The following is a 21,273-nucleotide window of genomic DNA, read 5'->3' as shown; positions in this document are numbered from 1 at the left end:
GGAGACATATAGTGGATATGCCCCTCCCTAGCAATCAAAACAGGTGACTTAAGTCCATTGTATGATATGCTCTTGGGAGATCCTGACCCAACCTCTCCCTGAATATTGACGCCTGCGGCCAGGCAGGCCTTAAGGCTTCTTCAGGACAACATTGAAAGGGTCCATCTCCAGCAGATTGATTATGATCAATCATTAAATTTTGTAGTTCTTGCTTTCAATTTTGCCCCTACGGGAGTCTTTTGGCAGGATGGACCTATTTTATGGGTACACATGCCTGCCTCTCAAGCAAGGGTAGTCACCCCATACTATGAAGCTCTATTACAGTTACTTTGGAAAGCTAAGAAGGTTGCTGCCCAGACATTTGGGAAGTACCCTGACAAGATTATAACACCTTATACTAAAGACCAGCTAGTACAATTACAGCAGTACCATGATGAGTGGACACTTTTTCTCATCTCCTTTTCTGGAAGTTTTGATTCTCATTATCCTCAGCATCCATTAATGGTCCTGTTCAAAAATCATCCCATTAGAACTGATATAATGAGAGTTCACCAAGGCCTGTTGGACTGGGACTGAACGAGGACGTGATCCAACCAGATTCTCTGAATGTGGCTGGCCCGGAGCCTTTTTGAAAAGCCATTGACAATGACACTGGGACTTGCTTCCTCTGCATATACTGGATTTTGGCGCTCCAGTCTGTTTGGACTCTCACCTTTCCTGGACCTGGAGGGAGGGGGGAGGAACTTGAACTTCCCACAGGGCAGGAAACCCTGACTGCTCTAGGGGATAGAGAGGGAGGAGGAGAGGGAGTGGGGGGAGTGGGAGGGTGTTGGGAGGAGGGGCTGAAATGGAAACTTTTATAATTTAATAAAAAAAATCATCCCATTATATTCCCCTAAGTAATTAGAGGATCTCCCATACCCTCAGCTCATGCTGTCTTTACAGATGCTTCCTCTAAAGGTAATGCAGTAGTGATCTCTGGAGGAAAACTATGGAAAAGTCCTGTGGGGGATGTATCAACCCAAACTGCAGAGGTAGCAGCCTGCCTCATTGCACTCCAGCTCTTCCCTGGGGATCCTGTAAATTTGTATACTGATAGTGTGTATATGGCCCACACTTTTAAGCCATTGGAGACATCTGCATATATATCACCTACCCCTAAGGTCCATCATTTGCTCAGCTGCGTTCAGCATTTGGTATGGCAACGGACTGAGCCTTTGTTTGTTAGATATATCCGCAGTCATACTCGGCTGCCTGTGCCATTGTCAGCAAGTAATGATTTAGCTGATAAATATACACGTTTGCTTTACTTCTGACCGTGCCCAAGAAATACATGATAAATTTCACCTTAATACGCGCTCCCTTCGTAATCATACTCGATGTACCCCAGAAGTAGCACAAGCCATTACTTCTTCTTGTCCTCAGTGTGCTCCTTTCCTAAGCAGCACCAATTTAGGAGTTAACCCATGAGGGTTACGACCAAATCAGTTATGGCAGATGGACGTTACACACCTGCCTGCTGCAGGGAAACTTCTGCTCCTTCTGCTTCAGGTGATGACTCTGGTAACAACAACAGAATTATGAGTGATGGGGAATCTGCTGAGAAACCCCCCACTTTTAATGCCAGTTAGTATTGCATAATACCTATGGTCCCAAACCTGCTCCTTGGTGTTGGGATGCTGATGGGGATTTTAATCTCCACCCGACAGTTATGTGGGGAGAATGTATCACTCAAGAGTCTGATTTGTTATACTTTTGGACACAATATGACTATTTGATCCTCTGCTTGTGTTCCTTCCCCATTTTTCTTTGTATTGTGGAATGGCACTTTGGGGGGGGCGATATTCTTAATTGTTCTTCCAGGATCTGAAAGCTGAGTAATTGCTGGAATGGTTCTGATGGAGCTTTGATCGTTCGAGTGCCTGCTGTGATTGCTCTGCGGGTGCTGGTGTGTCAAGAACATCAGGAGATCATCATTTGCCGACAGCGGGCGAACAGCTGCAATTGTTGCTGCTATTGCTGTCACTGCCACTGCAACTACGGTTGCTGGAGTTGCCATTTTGCAGACAACTGTGACTATAGAGACTGTGAATCAACTGTCTGGAAGGGTTAGCAAGTCTCTGCAGACACGGAGTGCTCTGGACACTCATATTGGACTTGGACTTTAAAATTTAAATCAACAAGCTGTGCTCTTGCAAGAACAGGTAGATTCCCTTTGACTCCTGCAACAAATGTCTTGTACATTACACCTGCTAATGTTATAAATGCTTCTGATGTGATTGAACAGTTGAATGCATGTTTGGATGGCCCTTGGAATTTCTTTTTGAATTTCACCCTGCAGACAGCTTATCATATTGTTAGTATTAATAACACATGGGTCCCTGCTGTTTCTGCATTCAGTCAGTAGAACACCATGACCCAGCTTGGGGGCTGGGTCCAGTGATTGTCTGAAATGCTCACTTGTACTCATATTGCTATTGGGGTTATCTGTTTTTAGATTCTCTGTCACTTTATGTGGGAATCCCACATACAGCACACTGTCACTCAACAAGTGTTGCTTGGACTGTCTTCCAGTAATCGGGAAGTGCCCCAACTCTGGCTGCAGATATTGCAGAAGTCATGAGGGATCCCTACGACGGGCAACTCTCCTGGTATAGTGAGCTCGCTTAAGACAGGGATTAAGGCCTCCCGTAGATGGGTAAGAGTCTCTATCTGGGGGAGTCCTAAGACAGGGGCTCTCATGCTTTTAAAATAAAAAGGGGGGAATTGTTTGGTCCCTAGAGGACAGGCCCTCACACCCCCACTTGATCTGTTTTGCACTATTGCACTTGGTTGAAAACAGGAACAAAAACAGGAACAACCTGTTGTTTTCAGCAATGTTTCTAAGGATGTTTACCCTTAAGCCATTGAGTTATGGTGATGAGCTTCCTGCTTTTGCAGTCTTGGCCTCGCCTGCTGAGGACTATATATACTGTGTGAGAAAGTGGAATAAAGGCTTGTCTGCTGAACATGAAGTTGTGTTGTGTGTTAATCCCGACGTCCCTCGTTCAGAAGAACGACAGTTGCTGTGCTGGCACGGCAGTCTACTCTGTTACTTTGTGTGAATCTTCATTCCTCTCTGAGCTTCAGCTTCCTTATGTGGATCTTTGACTTTATGTTGTACAGAAATATATAGTATCTTACTGCGTAGTTCAGGCTTACCTCAAGCTCAGATTCCACTTGCATTAATTTCATACATTCTTGGATTATAGGAATATGTTCAGGGCCAGTTAGTAATCTTATTTTGATGCCTGTAATTCCCTTATGTTTGATCTAAAACTTCAAGGCTGGTGTACGTTCCATAAGACAGAGCAACTCTGAGAGAATTCATGGGGACTCAGGTACATATTTCAAATAATAACTGACAGTTACTAAGTTGCATCTTAGGGAGGAAGGTGAGAGTCTTCAAAACACTGTTTTGATACACAATGAGAATGAGCATGGGTGTCAGGGAAGTCGTGGAACTGTTTTAATGAAACAAGTAGGAAGGTGGGAATAGTGAAGGAGAGAAGTGAGCTGTTGTTAGCATAGGAGGAAGCTTTGTGACAAGAGAGACATGAACAGTCTAATGTGATGCAATATGACCAGTGGGATCTTCCCTAAGCCCCATGTGCAAGAGCCTTCTTGTGCGCAGCTGGAAGATGTAAACCTGCACCTGTTGAAGAGGTAGTAGTGGAACAAAGGGTAAGCAACATCAATGCTCAGATAATGAAACTGAGATAGTTTCTGGAATGGCTTTTTATAAGACCAACATTAAATGATGCCAGTGACAACTAGCGGTGATGACTTTTTTTTTCAAAAAAATGTCTTTATAGAGCTTTATAATTCTCTTCACTCTCCTCTCTTCCTCTCCCCACTCTTTCCCCTCTTTCCCATGGTCTCCATGCTCCCAATTTACTCAGGAGATCTTGTCATTTTCTACTTCTCATGTAGATTAGATTTATGAATGTCTTACTTAGGGTCCTCTTTGTGCTCTAGGTTCTCTGGGATTGTGAATTGTGTGGTGTTTTTCTTTGCTTTATGTCTAAAAGTTAATTATGAATGAGTACATATGATATTTGTCTATCTGGGTCTGGGTTACCTCACTCAATATGATGTTTTCTAGATCCATCCATTTGCCCGCAATTTCAAGATGTCATTTTTTTCCAGGTACGTAGTACTCCATTATGCAAATGTGCCACATTTTCCTTATCCATTCTTCAGTAGAGGGGAATTTAGGTTGTTTCCAGGTTCTGGCTATGTTATGAACATAGTTGAGCATGTGTACTTTTGGTATGATTGATGTTCCCTTGAGTATATACCCAAAAGTGGTATTGCTGGGTCTTGAGAAAGGTTGTTTCCTAATTTTCTAAGAAGTCATCCTACTGCTATCCAAAGAGGCTGTACCATCTTGCCCTCCCACCAGCAATGCAGGAGTGTTCCCTTGACCCCACATCCTCTCCAGCCTATGTTTTCCATCATTGTCATTAGTACATGTGTGAGATGGAAGGGGTGATGGCGTTTGACAATGTAGTCTTCAAAGCTTATTGTGGGGAAGGAAGAATGGACTTTGAAGGGAGAGACAAAGGTTAGGTATGGACAAGACTTTCACAGAGTAGTAGCAGGATAAGTGTGAAGGAAATCCTCCAAGGCTTTTATTGCTCTAGATTCTTTTCCTGCATGCATCTGTATGTGCTGTGAGCCAGGACAAGTTAACATCTCTCTCCAGACCTAGTTCACTGGAAAGTGATGGCCTTTTCATGTTTGAAAAGAGGAAGAGACAAGGGTGTGGCCTGTATAAGTGAAATATGGGAAGTCAGGCTGAAGCCAAGGCAGAAACCTATCCTCTTCTTGGTTCCATCTAAAGGAAGAAACCTTCTTAGAACTTCCAGAGCTGTATTACTCCCAATATTTCAAAACCCACTCATATGTTGACCTGAGTTCTGGGTCACATTTGGGCAAGGCTCACTGCTGACCCCCATGGGTTCCTGTTTCTTCATGTGTCAAATGCAGCTTCAGCACTGCAGAGCCCAGAGACATCATTTCTAACCGGTGACTCTTCATATTCCTCCATCAGTCTTCTGAGTGTTCATTTTAGTTGCAGGTCCCACACAGGTGGAGGCTCACCTGTGAAGAACCTCCATCTATGTGGACTAGAAGTCCCAGCATAGCTGCCAGCTCAGATACATTTGGTTCTGAATCCAGACTTTTCATGCTCCTATAATGGTATACTATTTGTGCTTTAAAAAATAAAGTTTTCCTGAAGATCAGAGGGCAAGCAGCCATACTAGTCAGATATACAAGTAAGGGAATGGTGGCATACACCTTTAATCCCAGGACTTGGGAGACAGAGGCAGATGGATCTCTGTTAGTTCACAGCCATCCTGGGCTACACAAGATAGAATCTGTCTAAATGAGAATCAGAACACACACAAAAGTGATCCCAGCACTAAGAAGGTCGAGGCAGGAGCGATATGGCAAGACAGAGAGAAGAATATGAAGGGGAAGAGACAGGACCTCAGTGGACTGTGAAGTCTTCAGGATTCGTGGATACTGGATCTTGCCCATTTCAGTCTGGGGTGAGGTAAAAGCTAGTGCTAATTGCTTTGCTTTTCTGATCTTCAGGTTGAACCCTTGTATCTGTCCCTTGAGTTTCATTATTTGTGTTACAGGTTCCCCTTTAACAAGACCCTTACCTGACATCAGAATTTGTATCAGGTTACTAAGGCTTGAGCTCAGATGTTGTAAGGTGGCTTGGAGGGTAGTTCGATCCATGGAGTGTGAGATTCTTGAGCCTGAAAATGATGAAGAAAGTGCCATGGGAAGGGGCAGTGGTTGTGTGATTGTCAGAGAAGCAGCAATACGAGTCAGAGCAATGAGGCTGGGGTCCTACCTCCTTACCCTCATACCCTTCTCCACTCTCTCATGGAGAGAATGATGCTCTTACACCTCATGCAGGGTCACATTCCTTCACAGGGACTGTGAAGTTCACATACTGATGCCATTCTTCTCTGCATTTCGTTAACTTTCCATGTTCCTCTCTAAGCCTCAGCTCCCTCATGTGGCTCTCTGATTTTATGTCCTGCCAGGATAGGTAACATCTTATCGTGTAGTTCAGGCTTGCCTCAAGCTCAGATTCTTCTTCCATTAATTTCACAAGTTCTAAGATTATAGCAATGTGTTCATAAATAGTAACATCATTTTTGATGCCTTATTATTCCTTATTGTTTGATGTAAAACTTAAAAGTTGAGCATACTGTATTAGAAACAGTGATTCTGAGAAAATTTTGGGGGGCCCAGGTATATATTTCAAATAATGTCTGACAGTTACTATGTGGCATTCTAGGGAGTAAGGTCAGAATGTTTAAAACACAGTTTTGATACACAATGAAACTTGAGCATGGAAGTTAGTGATGGAAAGGAATTATTTGAATAGAATAACTTGAAAGCTGGGAATAGTGAGGATAAACGAGGAAAGAAGAGACATGAACTTGAGGAAGACTCATTGCAGAGAGACACTCAGCTACACAGCAGCCTACAAAGTAATTAGTAAAGAATGGTAAACTCCCAAAGGCAATAGATAGACTGGATAATTTAAGAAAAGCTGCCTAGAAACAAAAATGCTAAGGTCAGCCATTCATAAGTCAGAAAAAGATGGCAGATTTATGGGAACTGGGTATCAGTCCTGCCAAAGAGCTAAAGAATAACGAAACAACCTATATCACAGATTCTCAACAAAGTTCAAGGGGGCTGAAGCACACATTTCAAGTACTTATGATGGAGGAGGGTCATTGGTCTATGTGTTACTCTCATTGGTTAATTAATAAAGAAAACTTCTTGACCTGATAGGTCAGAATATAGGTAGGCAGGGAAGACAGAACAGAATGCTGGGAGGAAGAAGGCAGTGAGGCAGACGCTATAGCTCTCCTCTCCAAGATGGACACAGGTTAAGATCCTTCCCAGTAAGCCACCACCTCATGGGGCTACACAGATTATTAGAAATGGGTTAATCAAGATGTGAGAGTTAGCCAATAAGAGGCTAAAACTAATGGGCCAAACAGTATTTAAATGAATACAATTTTCGTGTAATTATTTCGGTTAAAGCTAGCCGGGAGGCGGGCTGCTGGAAGACTCCTGCCATTTCTTCTACATACTTACTCATTGTTACTTAGTAAGTGGCATCCTTGGGAGGAAAATGAGAGTCTCTAAAACACAGTTTTGATTCACAATTAAATGCAATTAGGAAGGTCAGGATGGAGGGAAATTATTTGAAATGGAACAAAAGGGAAGTTCTCTGAGGCATGTCTAATCTCTTTCAAAATGTCCTTAGATATAATGACTTTATTCCTATCACACAGTAAATAAAATCTGTGACCATCAAAGGACGAGGGTTAGGCAGGACGTTCACACTGTAGCAGTAGGTTGAAAGAGGTGTCTCCAATTTCCCAGGTAGTGAGAGTTTTGGATTGCAGCCCTGTGTCTGTCTCTGTGTACTGTGAGCTAGGACAAGTTAAACTTTTTCTCTAGACCTTTTGCACTGGAGAAAGGTGGCTACATTCATGCTTGAGAAAAGGAAGCAGCAAGGGTGTGTGTTGTGGCCAATCTTTTTGTACACAGTGAAGATATGTTTTGTTGCCAAGTCATTTTCTAATTGGTTTAATAAAATTTGTTCAATCAATAAAAATAAAATAAATAAAGCTGATTGGCCAATAGTTAGGCTGGAAGAGGTTAGGTGGGAATTTCAGGCAGAAAGGAAGAAGAGCAGATGAATCTAGGTGCACGAAAGATGCATGCCAGAGGACAAGGGAACCAAGCAGGAGGTTCAAGGTGGAAGAGAGGTAAAAAGGTATGAGGCGAAACAAAGATGAATATAAATTGATTAATTTAAGTTATAAGGTCTAATAGTGTAAGCCCAAGCTATACATTGAGGTTTATAATTAATAACAAGTCTCCGTGTTGTTTTTGGTGAGCTGGTGGTCAAAGGAAAATCTGCCTACAAGTGTAGCCTGGGTAAAGAGAATGAGGTCAGTAGATGAAAATGACCAAAGCTGAGACAGGAGCCTGCCCTCTTCTCAGGTTCCATCTCAAGGAGCAGAAACCTTCTTGGGTCATTAGAACCTCCATGACTCCCTTGGATCTTCCGTGCACACTCATATTTTCAGCTGAATTCTAGCTGCTGACCCTCATAGTTTCCAGATTTTTCGTGTGTCAAATGCAACTTCGGCATTGTATATTACAGTGGAGCCTCTCGAGTCTGTGACCCTTAGCCCTCCACCATGGCTTCTCTGTATTTAAGTCACTTGTTCATGTCCCCATACAGGTGTATGGTCACTTGTGAGGAATCACTACCTATGTGATCTTTAAGGTCCTTTGAAAGATCCAAGTTTAGTTTGTCTTCATTTCTGCACACAGAATGATCATGTTCCCATCTAACAAGATTTTTTTTTCCTTTCCACACTGTGAGTGTTACAGAGCCTGGTGGCCTAACACAGTGGTTCTCATGAGATGCCTGGCTAAGGGACTCCATGTTGAGATCTGCCCTAGAGCCTGAAATAAGGAAGTATGGGCACTGGAAAGGAGACAGCTGTGTGTCTGTCAGAAAGACAGAGATAACAGCCTGGGGAACAAACCTGGGGACCTTACTTCCCACCGCTATAGCCTTCTTCACTGTCACAAGATGCTATCTGAGTTCCTGATGAAGAAAGATCCTTCTCTGGGACCATGAAGTTCACACATCTGTCCTGGTTCTATAGTAGTCCTCTGTGTGAGTCTTTAGTCTTCTCTGAGAGCCTCAGCTTCTCAGTGTGGGACTTTGAGGTTCTGTCCCACGTGGTTGCAGACTATAATTACAGCAGCTGCAATTGTATTGACTTGTACTTATAATACCTGAACATTAACTGAATACTGTACTGTCTAATTAGTAACATGGATTATCACTTTACTCCCACAGCCCAAGGAAACAGGTTTTTACCTCCCTCCTGTTTCCTAAATGGAGACATGGAGGCTGAGGGCTGTAAAGTGACTTGGCCCGGGGTGCTAGAGTCATGACTGGAGTCTGCCTCTGCCAAGCTTCAGTTTGAGCTTGGAACTTAAGTGTCACCAAGCTTTCCTTTTGGGGACTGACTTGAACCCTGTGCTCCTCCCTTTCAGAGTCATCCTGAATGTCAGCCTCTCCCCATTCATGAAGTTACAGAGTGCTCCTTCTCAGGGGCCTGAGAATGCACTCCTGTAGCTGAGGGTGTGGGGCTTTAAGGTTCACTTAGTTCTTTCTGCATGCCTTTTGGTTCCAGGTTGTCCTGGGCCTGTGAATCCTTCTGACAGGTGGTTAGTCTGCCCATGGAAACCCTGGCAGGAGGGCTCAGTGGTGATGAAGGGGTCACAGTAGCAGTGGGTTGGGGTCCTTATTGTACTTACTTTTTTTCAAGTCCTTCTCTGCTGGGGCTTTGGTCTGCTGAGGCACCAGATCCCACTGCTCCCCCAACTTCTGGGTGGAATCCGTGACCTCTTGGTCCGTTTGCTGAGCCTCCTCTGTGCCACTCGCTTTCTTGGACTGAACTTCTTCCATGGTGATGATGCTTGGCTGTGCAGCTCTTGTTGGCAGAGCTTTGCTTTTCCTTTTTGTTGTTGCTCAAAACAGGCCTGTGAATCCTGGTCTCTGATGACCTTTTCAGCTCTGGGAAAGGGCGTTTGATCAGAACCCATGGAGAAGATCGGAAAATAAAAGAAAGAGCAGAGCAACCATTAACAGGGAGATGGTCCTCTGATCAGAACCACTGAATGACTCCAGTCTCTCCTGGGGATGGAGACTGTGTGCCCAGGTGCAGGCGTTTGGACATTATAGGGCAGAAGAGGGGGCTCTGGAAAGAAGGTTAATCAGTGGGGGTGTTATTTATGGTTTCTTTAATGGTGTTGGGAGATGTGTTTGGTACTACATTGGCTTTCCAGTCAGGGAAGTTTTTATCGAGAAGGCGTTTCCCAACTTTTCTAAGGTTTCTTCTCTTGGGTCATTAAGGTCATTTATCTAACACTGTGGACCCATTAAAAGAAGGGGGTATATTTTCTCATTGCCTGCTTCTGGCAGGAGGAGAAGGCAGAGGTGGAGCTAGGCTCTATTCCTAGGGCTTAAAGGGATATAGATTTGGAGGACTTCATGAACCAGGAAAGCAGTTTTAACTTAATCTGCTGCAGTGGGTTCTTGTGATTGCTGTCATTCATTCCCAGAGGAACCTTTAAAAACCATTAATAGTTGGGGCTACAGTGAGTAAGATGAGACTCAAGAAAGGAGACCCAGTAAGATCCTAGTCAAAGTACCCATTGTCCTAACGTGGACCTAGTGATGGCAGTGACTTGATCCAGGAGGAACTTGTGTGAAACTTTTAAAGGACAGGGAAAATGGAGGAGGAGGAATGGAGAGATCAAGGGGTGGAGCCAGAGTAGGAGGGAACAAAAGCCCACCCTTAGGAAGATGACAGTCACTGAATCTTTGTCTGGTCCTTAATTAAGTCTTGGGCCCTCTCGACCAGCTTGTGTTTGTTGGTGCAGAATCCGTACTGTTCCCGGAGGAGGGCACAGCTCCCACCACCAGCAGCAGACAGGAAATCTAGGTCTCTAACTTTGAAGAACCACAGCAGTGAAGACTTGGCCCAGACTAGCCATAGAAAGTGATGGATATAGCTCTCTTTTGACATTAGCCACTTTCCCCTGGAAATAGTTTATATGAGATTGTACTTTTAAACAAATTGCATGGGATAAGTTATCATCTTAGTCAAGCCCTGCTGGTCCCATGGACTGTTTCTTTCTTCTTTATTTCTCATCCTCAGGCTTCCCTCTAACACCTCCCCACTCAGGACCCTTAATCCTGCAGGTTCACGACAGACAGGAGAGAGAAGGGTGCAGGATAGGCTATGACAGGAGCAGACACATGAAGCATACAGGGAAATCCAGTGACCTTCCACCCACTAGAGCTGGCCTGCAGATTCTCCAAGCAGGGGTGGAGCCTGGGCCCTGGCTCTCAGGAAAAGATCCCCCATGTCTGCCACAGTATGCCTTGACACACTTATCTTCCCATAACTCAAACAGTTCGGTGGACTCTGTTGGTCCCACTACTCACCCTGCTCTTTTAGGGGGCTCTCTGATGCGTGCTTCCCTGGCCAAGGCTTCTCAGTTAGTAAAAGTGTTTTTGAAAGTGAAAGAGACCCAGCTCCTCCAGGAAGCCAGGCAGGCATCAGAGTCTGTGCAGATGGCAGATGGTCTTCCTCTGGACCCTGTGAGTGGAGGTTGGGCAATGTTCAGATGGGTTCCTCTTATGAATTCTCTGCAGAAGCCTTGGCTGGAGGAGGAGTCAGGCTTGAGAGCTTCAGTCAGGCCTGCAGAGGCCCTGCCTGCTGAGTGCAGGACTCAGGTCTGAGCCTCCCTTCTTTCAGCCAGTAAAGCAGGGTATCCCAGGTTTGCCAACAGGTTCCAGTTCAGCAGCATCTCCTGGATCTTGCATATCTGTCCTCTGGATCTCTGGACTCTCTCTCCTCCCTGTAGCCTGTCCAGCCCACAGGCTCTTCATTTCAGGAAGTGATTCTTAGGCACAAACCCAGTGGGTTTTTTTTTTTTTTGACTCCTGAAGTCTTGTGTTGATGTCTTTGGTACATTTGGAGCTGAGTGCGCTACAGGGTGTGAACAGAGAAAGGTTCTTTACCTGCAGACATCCAGTTTATCAGCACCACTTTTCAGCAAGGCTTTCTCTTTGTCAGTGAATAAATACTTTAGTCACCAATGAGGGTTTTTTGCTCGTCATTGCACTTTAAAACAACAACAACAAAAATCCCCTTATTTTTATCATCTGAAACTTTTTTCATCCAAAACATTGTTATTCAATAGATTGTTTTAAACTAGGACATATGTGGCAAGTTATTTAAAACATACATTAAAATAATTTCAGGTGGTGTTATTTTAGGATTAAAACCCTGCCAGAACACATGATTACCTTAAAACAGCACAGCTGGATTTATAAATCTTTGTCTGTTTTAATAAGGTGTGATTTCAGGAGTTTGACAACTTTGCCCTTGCTACATTTTTAATTTCTCCTGAACTGTTTATAACTTAAGAAAAGAAAATAAACAGCAAATCAAATAAATTCCTTGAGTTTAAATAATCTGAAAATATGTTTGAAATAGCAGTTTATTGTATTTATTTTCACACTTAGTTTGAATATACATCTAGTATATAGTCTCATTTGCATATACTGAAATATTTGTTGACCAACTGTGGTGTGACTTTTCTGGGGAGATGTAAAATTAACATTTATCCTAACTTCTGACCTTTCCACTGCCCAAAGACTGACTCATTAAGTTCATCTCAATGAATAGAAATGAATTTATTAGGGATTACTCATCGAGCAATGGGAGACCACAGGCATTTGCATGGATGACCCATACCCCACCCCTGAAGATTCCACATCCTCTCTTACCCAGCTCCTTTTAAACTTGGACTCTATCTACCCTTTAAGTGATGAAAACTTTGGTTCCTAGTGCAACTTAGTGTGAAAGCAGCAGAGGAGACCCCAGGCTAACTATATGTTCACGTTTAGTCTGCCCATGCCTTTGTCAGGGGCTCTGCTGTCTGGCAAGCACTGTCCATATTGGAAACGTTCACTTGATTCACTGCAGTCATGCAGTTGGGAGCCTCAGTCAGTCTTGCTGCAAGATGGAGGCGATGAGGATTCAGAGATCTGTGTCATTTATCAACTGTGTCCAGACCAAGCATGGGTGCCGTAACTGGAAGGAACCACTGTGCACTTGTTAAAGTAAAACATACTTCCTGCATAGCCATGGCTTGTAATGCGACCATGAACCTATGGCAGATCCTGCCACTAGAGCTATGGACAAGAGTATAGGATTAAGAGCTCCCACTGTGACGAAGAGTGATAAAGAAATCGTTGCTGAACTTCTAGGATTTGATGATTTTGACAACATTGTGTTTTAAGGTGTCACAGTTTAAATTACACCAGAAGAAGAAGGGTACAAAATTAGACCTGATATTACTGTTATGGATTTGCTGCGGGTCTCCAGCAGCTGGCTGCGGGATCCCAGTGGCAGCAGGTGTACAAACTAAGGTACAAAACCCAGCTATGTGGTGACGGGCTGGTCCCCGGTGAGCCTGGTGAGTGGTGTGAGCAGGGAGGCACAGTGAAAGGCACATCATACAGAAAAGAATTGGATATTTATTAGTTGGGTTATGGAGGGGAAGGAAAAAGGTGAGAGCAGGGATGAGAGAGAGAGAGAACAAGAGAGAGAGAAAAAAAAGAGAGAGAAAAGAAAAAGGGAAGCAAGACAAAAAAGGGGGAAACAGAGAAGTGGGGAGGAAGGCAGGCAGAAGATGTCTCTCCCAGAGAGGGGACAGGAAGGAAGGAGAGTGGGGCAGAGGCTGCAAGGAAGAAGGGAGTGGGCATGGCTTGTCTCTTAAAGAGCAATTACTAAATGGAAATTATGTAACATTGCTGGTTTCTGGAGAAGTAGAGCCTGAAGGAACAATGGATTTCCTTAGACCATGGTTTCTACCAAACTGTTAATATTTAGATTCCATGAAGGGAAGTACTTTGAAGATATGTCAGGTCCAAAGGAAACTCCAGTCCCCAATTTCTAATGAACATTTTCCTCTCATACGGGCCATTCCTCATCAACCTCCTAGGGACAGAAGGCTATCTGTGGTGTCTATTGGCATACCTAGGCACATGCTGGACCCAGGCTCATCCAGTACCCTTGACTCTTCTCAGGTCATCTCACCCTTACCCTAGACTAAACTTCTCCAGGATTGGGCTTCCCTTCCCCAGCTCCTCATTCCTGAACAGCCCTGCCTTTTTGGCCATACACTTTCATTTTGCTCTCTCCTTCATCTTCCTCTTTTGGTTTTCTGAAGCAAGATTAATAAAAACTCAGAGATAGATGTTGGGTTTCAACCGGAAGACCAGAAAAGCAAAGAAGCCAGCCACTGGCTCTTATCTCGATCTCAGTTCACAAATGATGATCCTGCCTATAGGAAACCTTGGAATGACACTGAGCCTGAGAGCTGTCTCCTTTAGTTTTATAGTCCTCTTTAGTTCTGGGATGTGACACTACTGCCTAGTTTCTAAGACAAGCTAAAAAAAGTGTGGTTAAAAAATAAAGAAAAGAAAAAAGGAGGGTAGAAGACAGGCCCTGCCAAGACAGGTGGCCAAACAAGTGGCCAAGAATGACCAACTTGACAACAATCTGGTCCCAGATTCAGTGCTTTGAGTTGTTCCACTCCAACATCTACTTCATCTAAGAGCTTCTGGATCACAGAAAGGAACTAGTACTACAGACAAAGGGCCACAGGAAGACCATGACTCTTGTCAACAGCAGGATATCCAGGAGGAATCTCAGTGATGAGTCAGTCTCTACGATGTGTAAGAAGCCAGAAACGTAGAACCAGACTAACAACTTATTGCAATGAATAGTTGCATGTATAGCTGCTTGAGCAAAAAGTTTTCTTTGTGACACTAGTTTCCAATGACACTATGATAAATTGGTATATGATGCAGAAGTGGGAAAGATGAAGGAACAATGTGGTGGGTGTTCGTGGGAGACAGAAGCAGGGACACCACAGCTGCGACAAGTATGAGAGATGCCTGTGATTGACGGGGAACCTGTAGATGCCCAATAGGGTCGGCAGGATGGTGTTCAGAAGCCTGGAGTTTGTGCATTCTCAACTCCCCAGCTGTACTGCCACCTGAAGCCATTTTGATGTCTGTGGTTCATGCTGTGGATGCAGGCCATGTTTGGGTCACTGATCCTACAGCAACCAGGGGTTGTGTTGATGTCTGAGGCCTGTGTTACTGCTCAGGGCCATGTGGATGTGCATTGTCTATGCCACTGTCTGAAGCACTGTCTGTTGACATCCATGGTCCCTGAGCCCTCTGAGGGCCATGTTGATGTTGGTGTCCTGTGCGTTCACCTGAGGCCATGTCGATATCTGTGGTTCATGCTGTTACTGAGGGCTATGTCTGGGTCATGGCCGTGATGTGACTGGGGCTGTCCTGATGAATGTAGGCCATGTCACCACCTAAGACCGTCAGGGATATCAATGGTTAGTGCCATTGCCTAGACATGTTAGAGATATTGATTTCTGTGGACTGTGCTGCTCTGGAGGGCCATTTTGACGTGGGTGGCCTTTGAGTCTCATGGGTACATGTGGATATCTGTGGTCTGTGCCGGTACCAGAGGCCATGTTGATGTTCATGGGCCTGGCTGTCACTGCGGTCCATAGTGGTGTTCATGACCCATGTTACCCCAGAGGCCTTGTTGACAACTTAGGCCTGTGCTGCTGATAAAGACTGTGGTGGCATCTGTGATCTGTGCTTCAGCAGAGGGCCATCCTGTTGTCTGCACTCCCACAGGAGATCAGAAGGAAGTTCCTGGAAAGTGCTGAGTCCATAGACCAGGTGGATGTTCGTAGTCAGTGCTATTGCCAGAAACCAAGTAGAAGTCCATGAATCATGATCCCACTGACTGTAAAGGGCAAGGAAGCTAATTTTACAGTGATACTGATTACTGCACATTCACAGTTTTGAAACAGGGACACAGAGGTTTCTGTGCCAACCCCTACCACCACTCTGTGACCCCCAAAAAGTAACAGCAAAGTAAAAAAGAATAAAAACGTGTAGCTCTCCAAAACTGATGACATCTGGTGGGGGGCAGGTGGAAAAGGTCCCAGTGTCCTTTAAGGGGATGACCACTGGGAGTTTGACCATCCTCCAGTGAGTACATTGGCAACAGAAAATGGACTCAAATTTTTTCCTTTCCTTATTTTTTTCTTCTTTCTTTTCTCCCCCCTCCTTTTTTGTTGGAATAGGTTACAAGGATGGGGATGATCATGGAGGGACCAGGAAGTCGGTGTGCTTGGGTTGCATTATGGAAATTTTCAAATAATCGATACGAATATTATGTTGGAAAAAAAAAAAACCTTAGTTGAGGAGTCAAAAGCCAAAGATTGTGGCTTTTAATTTTGCTGTGTTTCTCCTGGAAGACACAAAATGTTAAATAAAAATTTACAATGTAAGAAAGGACAGGCAGGAGAATGCAGCCAGCAGTCCACCCCACAAGGAGGAAGCAGGTTCCTTTTGTTCTCTTTTGTGACTATTGGTGTCAGGTCAAATAGCCAAAGACATTTTATTGTCAGGGAAGCCACAGCTGGAAACTTGACACACACAAAAAAATTGTCACTAATGCATTTTTACAGTTAAAAAAAAAGCCTATTTATCACAGAGAGCCACTAAAGTAGATAGTTTGCAATTTACAGCCTAATATCAAATAAGGTTCCCTTATGAAAGAGACTGACTTTAGGACATTTACAAACAATGAATCTTTAATCATCTTAAAGTTTAATTTTTAAAAGGTTTACTGTTATAATTGTGTTTAATTATCATTAACACAAAAGGAGTAAACTTGTGAGTAAATATCATTTTTCGCTGATAAAACATATCTCTCCCAAACCACTGACTCATGTTGGATGAAAGTGTTATGCCCAAATCTGCAGGGTCCCCACAAAAGCCAACAAAGGAGACCGAGTCCCATATGCAAAGAGCCTTTATGTTAATCAAGTTTGCAAACTCGGTCTCTCCTCATGTCCAATGTATTGGAATATCCGGAGACCCTTGAGCTCAATTAGAATTGGGATTTTATAGAGGTAAAAGTGGGGATGAGGGATTTCTGAGGTTCAGGACCCCTGATTGGCTGACATTTGTCTGGAGGTGTCCTGGTGAGGTGCACTGGCAGGTGATCCTATCTATGGCAGGTGGAATGTCAGGCATTACCTTTGAATGGTCTGCTCTTGGATGGGGGTTGGGTAATCTCAGCTTGTGGTGTTTTCCTGCTACCTTGTATTACTTCAGGGTAAACTACTGAGACTTGGACCTCTTATTTAAACTTATCGATGGCCAGAGTCTCAGGTGATGATGGTTGGAAATAAAGAACTTCCTTTGGGTGACCTGCCCAGACTTAGATTATTATAGCTGGCCCCTACAAAAGCCTATTTCAAAGTCTCAATTTCTAAATACTTACTGTCCCTTTGGGACTTATTAAAGGATCTGAGACTAACTGCAGAATCAGGAGTCTCTTGGTGACACCATACTGTGCGTGTACTAAAGTGACAAAGGCTGTGTGGGCTGCACAGATCATGTTTTGAGACCCCAGCACAGAAAAGGCATCATAACATTTCTTGGAAGAAAAATTAGTACTGAGATATTCTATTCTCTAACTATTTTCCCTGTGAGTGTTCCAGTATGTGGTTGAAGCAACCAAACACTTGACCACTGTCCAGGTGACATGCCCTTTGAGGAGCCAAGTTGAGAACCTCAGGTATGGGGACTGTGTCAGTGTGGATTTACTGCTGGACACAGAGTCTGTCCTGTCACAGCTTGTTCCTCAAAGCATCCTAACCACATCAGCAGAAGGCATGGGTTACCTAGAGCACTCAGTGACCTTGTGTTGCAGCAAGCAGCCAGAAGAAAGGGATGTGAACTTCTTTTTTATATATCAATAATTCATGAAATGAAATTAGTAAACCTAAATATATTTCATTTTTATGAAACTTTTAAGAAACTCACTCTGAAATTTATATTTACAAACCGATATTGATGTTGGTCATGTTTACTCTTAGTTCTTATGGTTCTTTAAGAGGTCCACCAGCTAGCTTCCAAATATACCACATGAGGCTTATACTTTTTGTTTTGTTTTGTTTTGCTTTTCAAGACAGGGTTTCTCTGTAGCATTTGGAAAAGGTTTATTCTTACTTCTAAATGCCCTGCCTTATCTTGCCTTGTTTCTAACCAGCTTTTCTTTACTAAGTTATTCCGTCTACCTTCTGCCTCTGGGTTTTACCTTTTTCTATTTCTGTATATCTTCCTTTACTTCTTACTCTATGACTTGCTATGTAGCTGGGTGGCTGGCACCTGGAATTCTCCTCTCCTTCTTTTTTTCCACCTAGATCTTTGATCGTTTCTTCCCAGAATTCTCCTCCTGGTTATTCTTTCTGCCTGCCAGCCATGCCTATCCTTTCTCCTGCCTTGCTGTTGGCCATTTAGCTCCTTATTAGACAAACCAGGTGTTTTAGACAGGCAAAGTAGCACTGCTTCACAGAGTTAAACAAATGTAACATAAAAGAATACAGCACATCTTTGAATCATTAAAACAAATATTCCATAGCATAAATAAATGTAACACAACCTCCACTAATATTCTACAGCATGATATTTTAGCATTTTCTCTTGTTTACAAAGAAACCCAAGGTTTTATATCTGTTGTACACATTTAAGAGCCTTGACTTCCCTTGTAATACTCAGCTGAAGAGTTTTATTTCCAAACTCCCAATGAAGTCAGTGTATAAGCAAGGGAGGTCAAACATGGAATTATCTCTTGTTTAATAAAAACCCTAGAGGATTATGAGTAGAAACTGCCTGCCTGTGTCCCTGTGAAGGGTAGGCACAAGAATAAGGAAAATACTGTGCCTTGAGAAAGAAAGAGTGGGAGAGCTTCAGGGATACACACAGGCTGAGCTAGGACACCTGCGGAGTTCAAAGGAGAAGATGGGAGGCACTGAGAGGCCAGGATAACAGCTTTGGTTTTGAGTCTGGCAAGTAGGAGCCCAGAAACTTGATCTAGAGGGTATCCAGACAGCATGGGCAAAGAGACTGTTAGGCCTACCCTTGCAACAAACACTCCCTCATGAGCCTTGAGTCCTACTTTGTAGATGGGTGAGCAGTGAAGAGGAATTCCAATTTGTCATTCTTTTATACAAATTAAAAAATGTTTGTGTGTTTTTCTGTGTGTGTGTGTGTGCGTTTGAATGTGCATCAGTCTGATTATGGGAGTAGAACTCTGAGCCTGTGCAATAGCAGCAAGGCTCTTAATCACAGTCTTATGTCTGCCCTCTATTTTAAATGTGTGCCTTCAGTCCCCTCTTCATTCTATCCATCCATCCCTCCTTCCTTCAATCATTTCTTTCTTCCTTTCTTCCTTCTTTCCTTCCTACTTTCAATCCTTCCTTCCTTCCTTCTTACTTTTCTTGAACAGGCTTTCTTTGTGTAGCAGTTCTAGCTGTCCCAGTAGTCGCTTTGTAGATGAGGTTGGCATTGAACTCACAGAGATCCAACTACCAGATTTAAGGCATGCACATCCACTGCCCCAGCTGTACCTCAGTTTCTTAAGCTGTGAATCATGGCTCTGTATGGGATGATGTAACTGTGGCAGTTGACAAGAAAAATGTTTTGTGCATATGAAATGGCCAAGCTTAGTTCAAATGTGCACTGAATATAAGGTGTTTCTGCAGTATGAACCGTGTTGCATCATGTGACTTCCTCACTCCTTTGGTTCTGAGCACCCATCCTGAGTGCTTTCTACTGCATGAACTCACACATCACACAACCCCTATGATGCTTCTGAAACACCTTGGCTCATAGTTGAGGTTATTGTTAGCTGTGATTACAGCATTTCCCTGTACATGAAAGACCTTCTGCTCTTATAGAAACATAACTTCATTATGGACGGTAAAGATTTAAATATTTTTCTATTTTTGAATTTTAGCATGTAAGTCACAAGTTAATATGAATGTATGTAGTGGTATTTCATTTATATTTTAATAAATAAAACTTGTCTGAAGATAAGAGAGGAAAACAACCCCACTGGTCAGCCTTACAGACCAGGCTGTGTTAACACACACCTTTAATCCCAGTAGCCACACTAGTTGCTATAGAAACTGGGCGGTGCATGCCTTTAATCCCAATGGTACACACCTTTAATCTGAGAACTAGAAGGATTATAAAATGGGAGGAGACCGTCTTCAGGTTCAGTCTCATTCTGAGATTTCCTGGATACAGGATCATTATTTTCAGACTGAGGTCAAGTAAGAGCCAGTGGTTGGCTGCTTTGGTTTTCTGGTCTTCAAGCTGAACTTCAATATCTGTTTCTAATATTTTATTAACTATGCTTCATGTTTGCATTGTGTTATGGGAGAACATTTGAGTTTACATGTTTTTGTTTTGAGTTACTGACTTGAGTTACATAAAGAGATGCTACATTAAGTGAAATTTTGTCTTGGGATTAGGAGAGAATTTCCACTCACTTTTGGAATGTGCACTGTACATCTGGGAAAAGCAAAAGAAATGAAAATACCTACCGACTCTGAGAGACACTGCAGCTTCCTTATGAGTACAGCATATTAACAAATATTCAACCTGGATTTAATGCCTCATGCAAAAATTTCAGTGCATCTATCTCATTAGTTTGCAAATTTTCTTTCATTCTTTGCTAACATTACATATCTTTTGGTAAAATTATATTACAACAAAGAGTTGTTTAAAATAAATTTTTTTCTTCTTTTTTAAAAAATTTATTTATTTATTTAAAATTTCCATCTCCTCCCATCCTCCCATTTTCCTCCCACTGCCCCTCCCTCTCACTCTCCATTCCTAAGAGAAGTCAGGGTGCCCTGCCTTGTGGGAAGTCCAAGCCCCCCCCCAATTCTAGGAAGGTGTGCATCCAAATAGACTAGGCCCCCAAAAAGCCAGTACATGCAGTAGAATCAAAATCCAGTGTCATTATCATTGACTTCTCAGACCTCCCTCATTGTCAGTCACATTCAGAGAGTCCGGTTTGATCACATGCTCATTCACACCCAGTTCAGCTGGCCTTGATGAGCTCCCACTAGATCAGTTCCACAGTCTCCGTGGGTGGACGCACCCCTCGCGGTCCTGCCTTTCTTTCTTATATTCTCCCTCTTTCTGCTCTTCATCTGGGCTTTGGGAACTCAGTCCAGTGCTCCGATGTGGGTCTCTGTCACTATCTCATCCCTCGCCAGATGAAGGTTCTATGGTGGTATGCAAGATCATATCAGTGTGTCTATGGGGGAAGGCCAGTTCAGGCACCCTCCCCTCTGCTGCCCATGGACCTAGTTGGGAAAATTCCCTTGGACACCTGGGAACCCCTCTAGAGCCAAGACTCTAGCCAACCCTAAAATGACTCCCTTAGTTAAGATATATTTAAGATTTATTTTTAGTAAAAAATAAATGAATTTTACACTATTTAATACAGATACATGCACAGAATTATGTTAAAAATTGGGAAAAGAGGGTTGAGATGGAGAAATGATTTTTAAGTGTTTGAATATTTTTCTTTTTATTAAAAATAGATTACTTTCTCTTATAATGTATCCTGAGTATGATTTCCCCTCCCTTACTTTTCTCTGTTCTTC

General features: G+C 43.2%; 1 protein-coding gene across 2 annotated transcripts in view; it reads right to left on the bottom strand.

Annotated features, from left to right (window-relative positions):
• LOC125409512 (NACHT, LRR and PYD domains-containing protein 1a-like) overlaps nt 1-11,579 on the bottom strand; it is a 75,864-nt gene extending 64,285 nt beyond the window's left edge. Inside the window, exons 1-4 of one of the 2 annotated variants that reach the window (XM_087910356.1) lie at nt 11,129-11,579; nt 9,433-9,691; nt 5,715-5,813; nt 1,513-1,560 (exon numbers count right to left, since the gene is read on the bottom strand). In XM_087910356.1, the coding sequence (XP_087766482.1) occupies nt 1,513-1,560; nt 5,715-5,813; nt 9,433-9,583 (298 nt within the window). In that variant the 5' untranslated portion in view covers nt 9,584-9,691; nt 11,129-11,579. The remainder of the gene's footprint in view (nt 1-1,512; nt 1,561-5,714; nt 5,814-9,432; nt 9,692-11,128) is intronic. The other variant, XM_087910355.1, reaches the window with a different exon arrangement.
• Between the last annotated feature and the right edge of the window lie 9,694 nt (nt 11,580-21,273).

Source organism: Myodes glareolus, chromosome 9 (assembly GCF_982192425.1).
Source record: "Myodes glareolus chromosome 9, mMyoGla1.1, whole genome shotgun sequence".
NCBI classification, from domain to species: Eukaryota; Metazoa; Chordata; class Mammalia; order Rodentia; family Cricetidae; genus Myodes; species Myodes glareolus.
The sequence above is the reverse complement of the archived record's forward strand: the minus strand, read 5'-3'. Positions and strand labels throughout refer to the sequence as shown.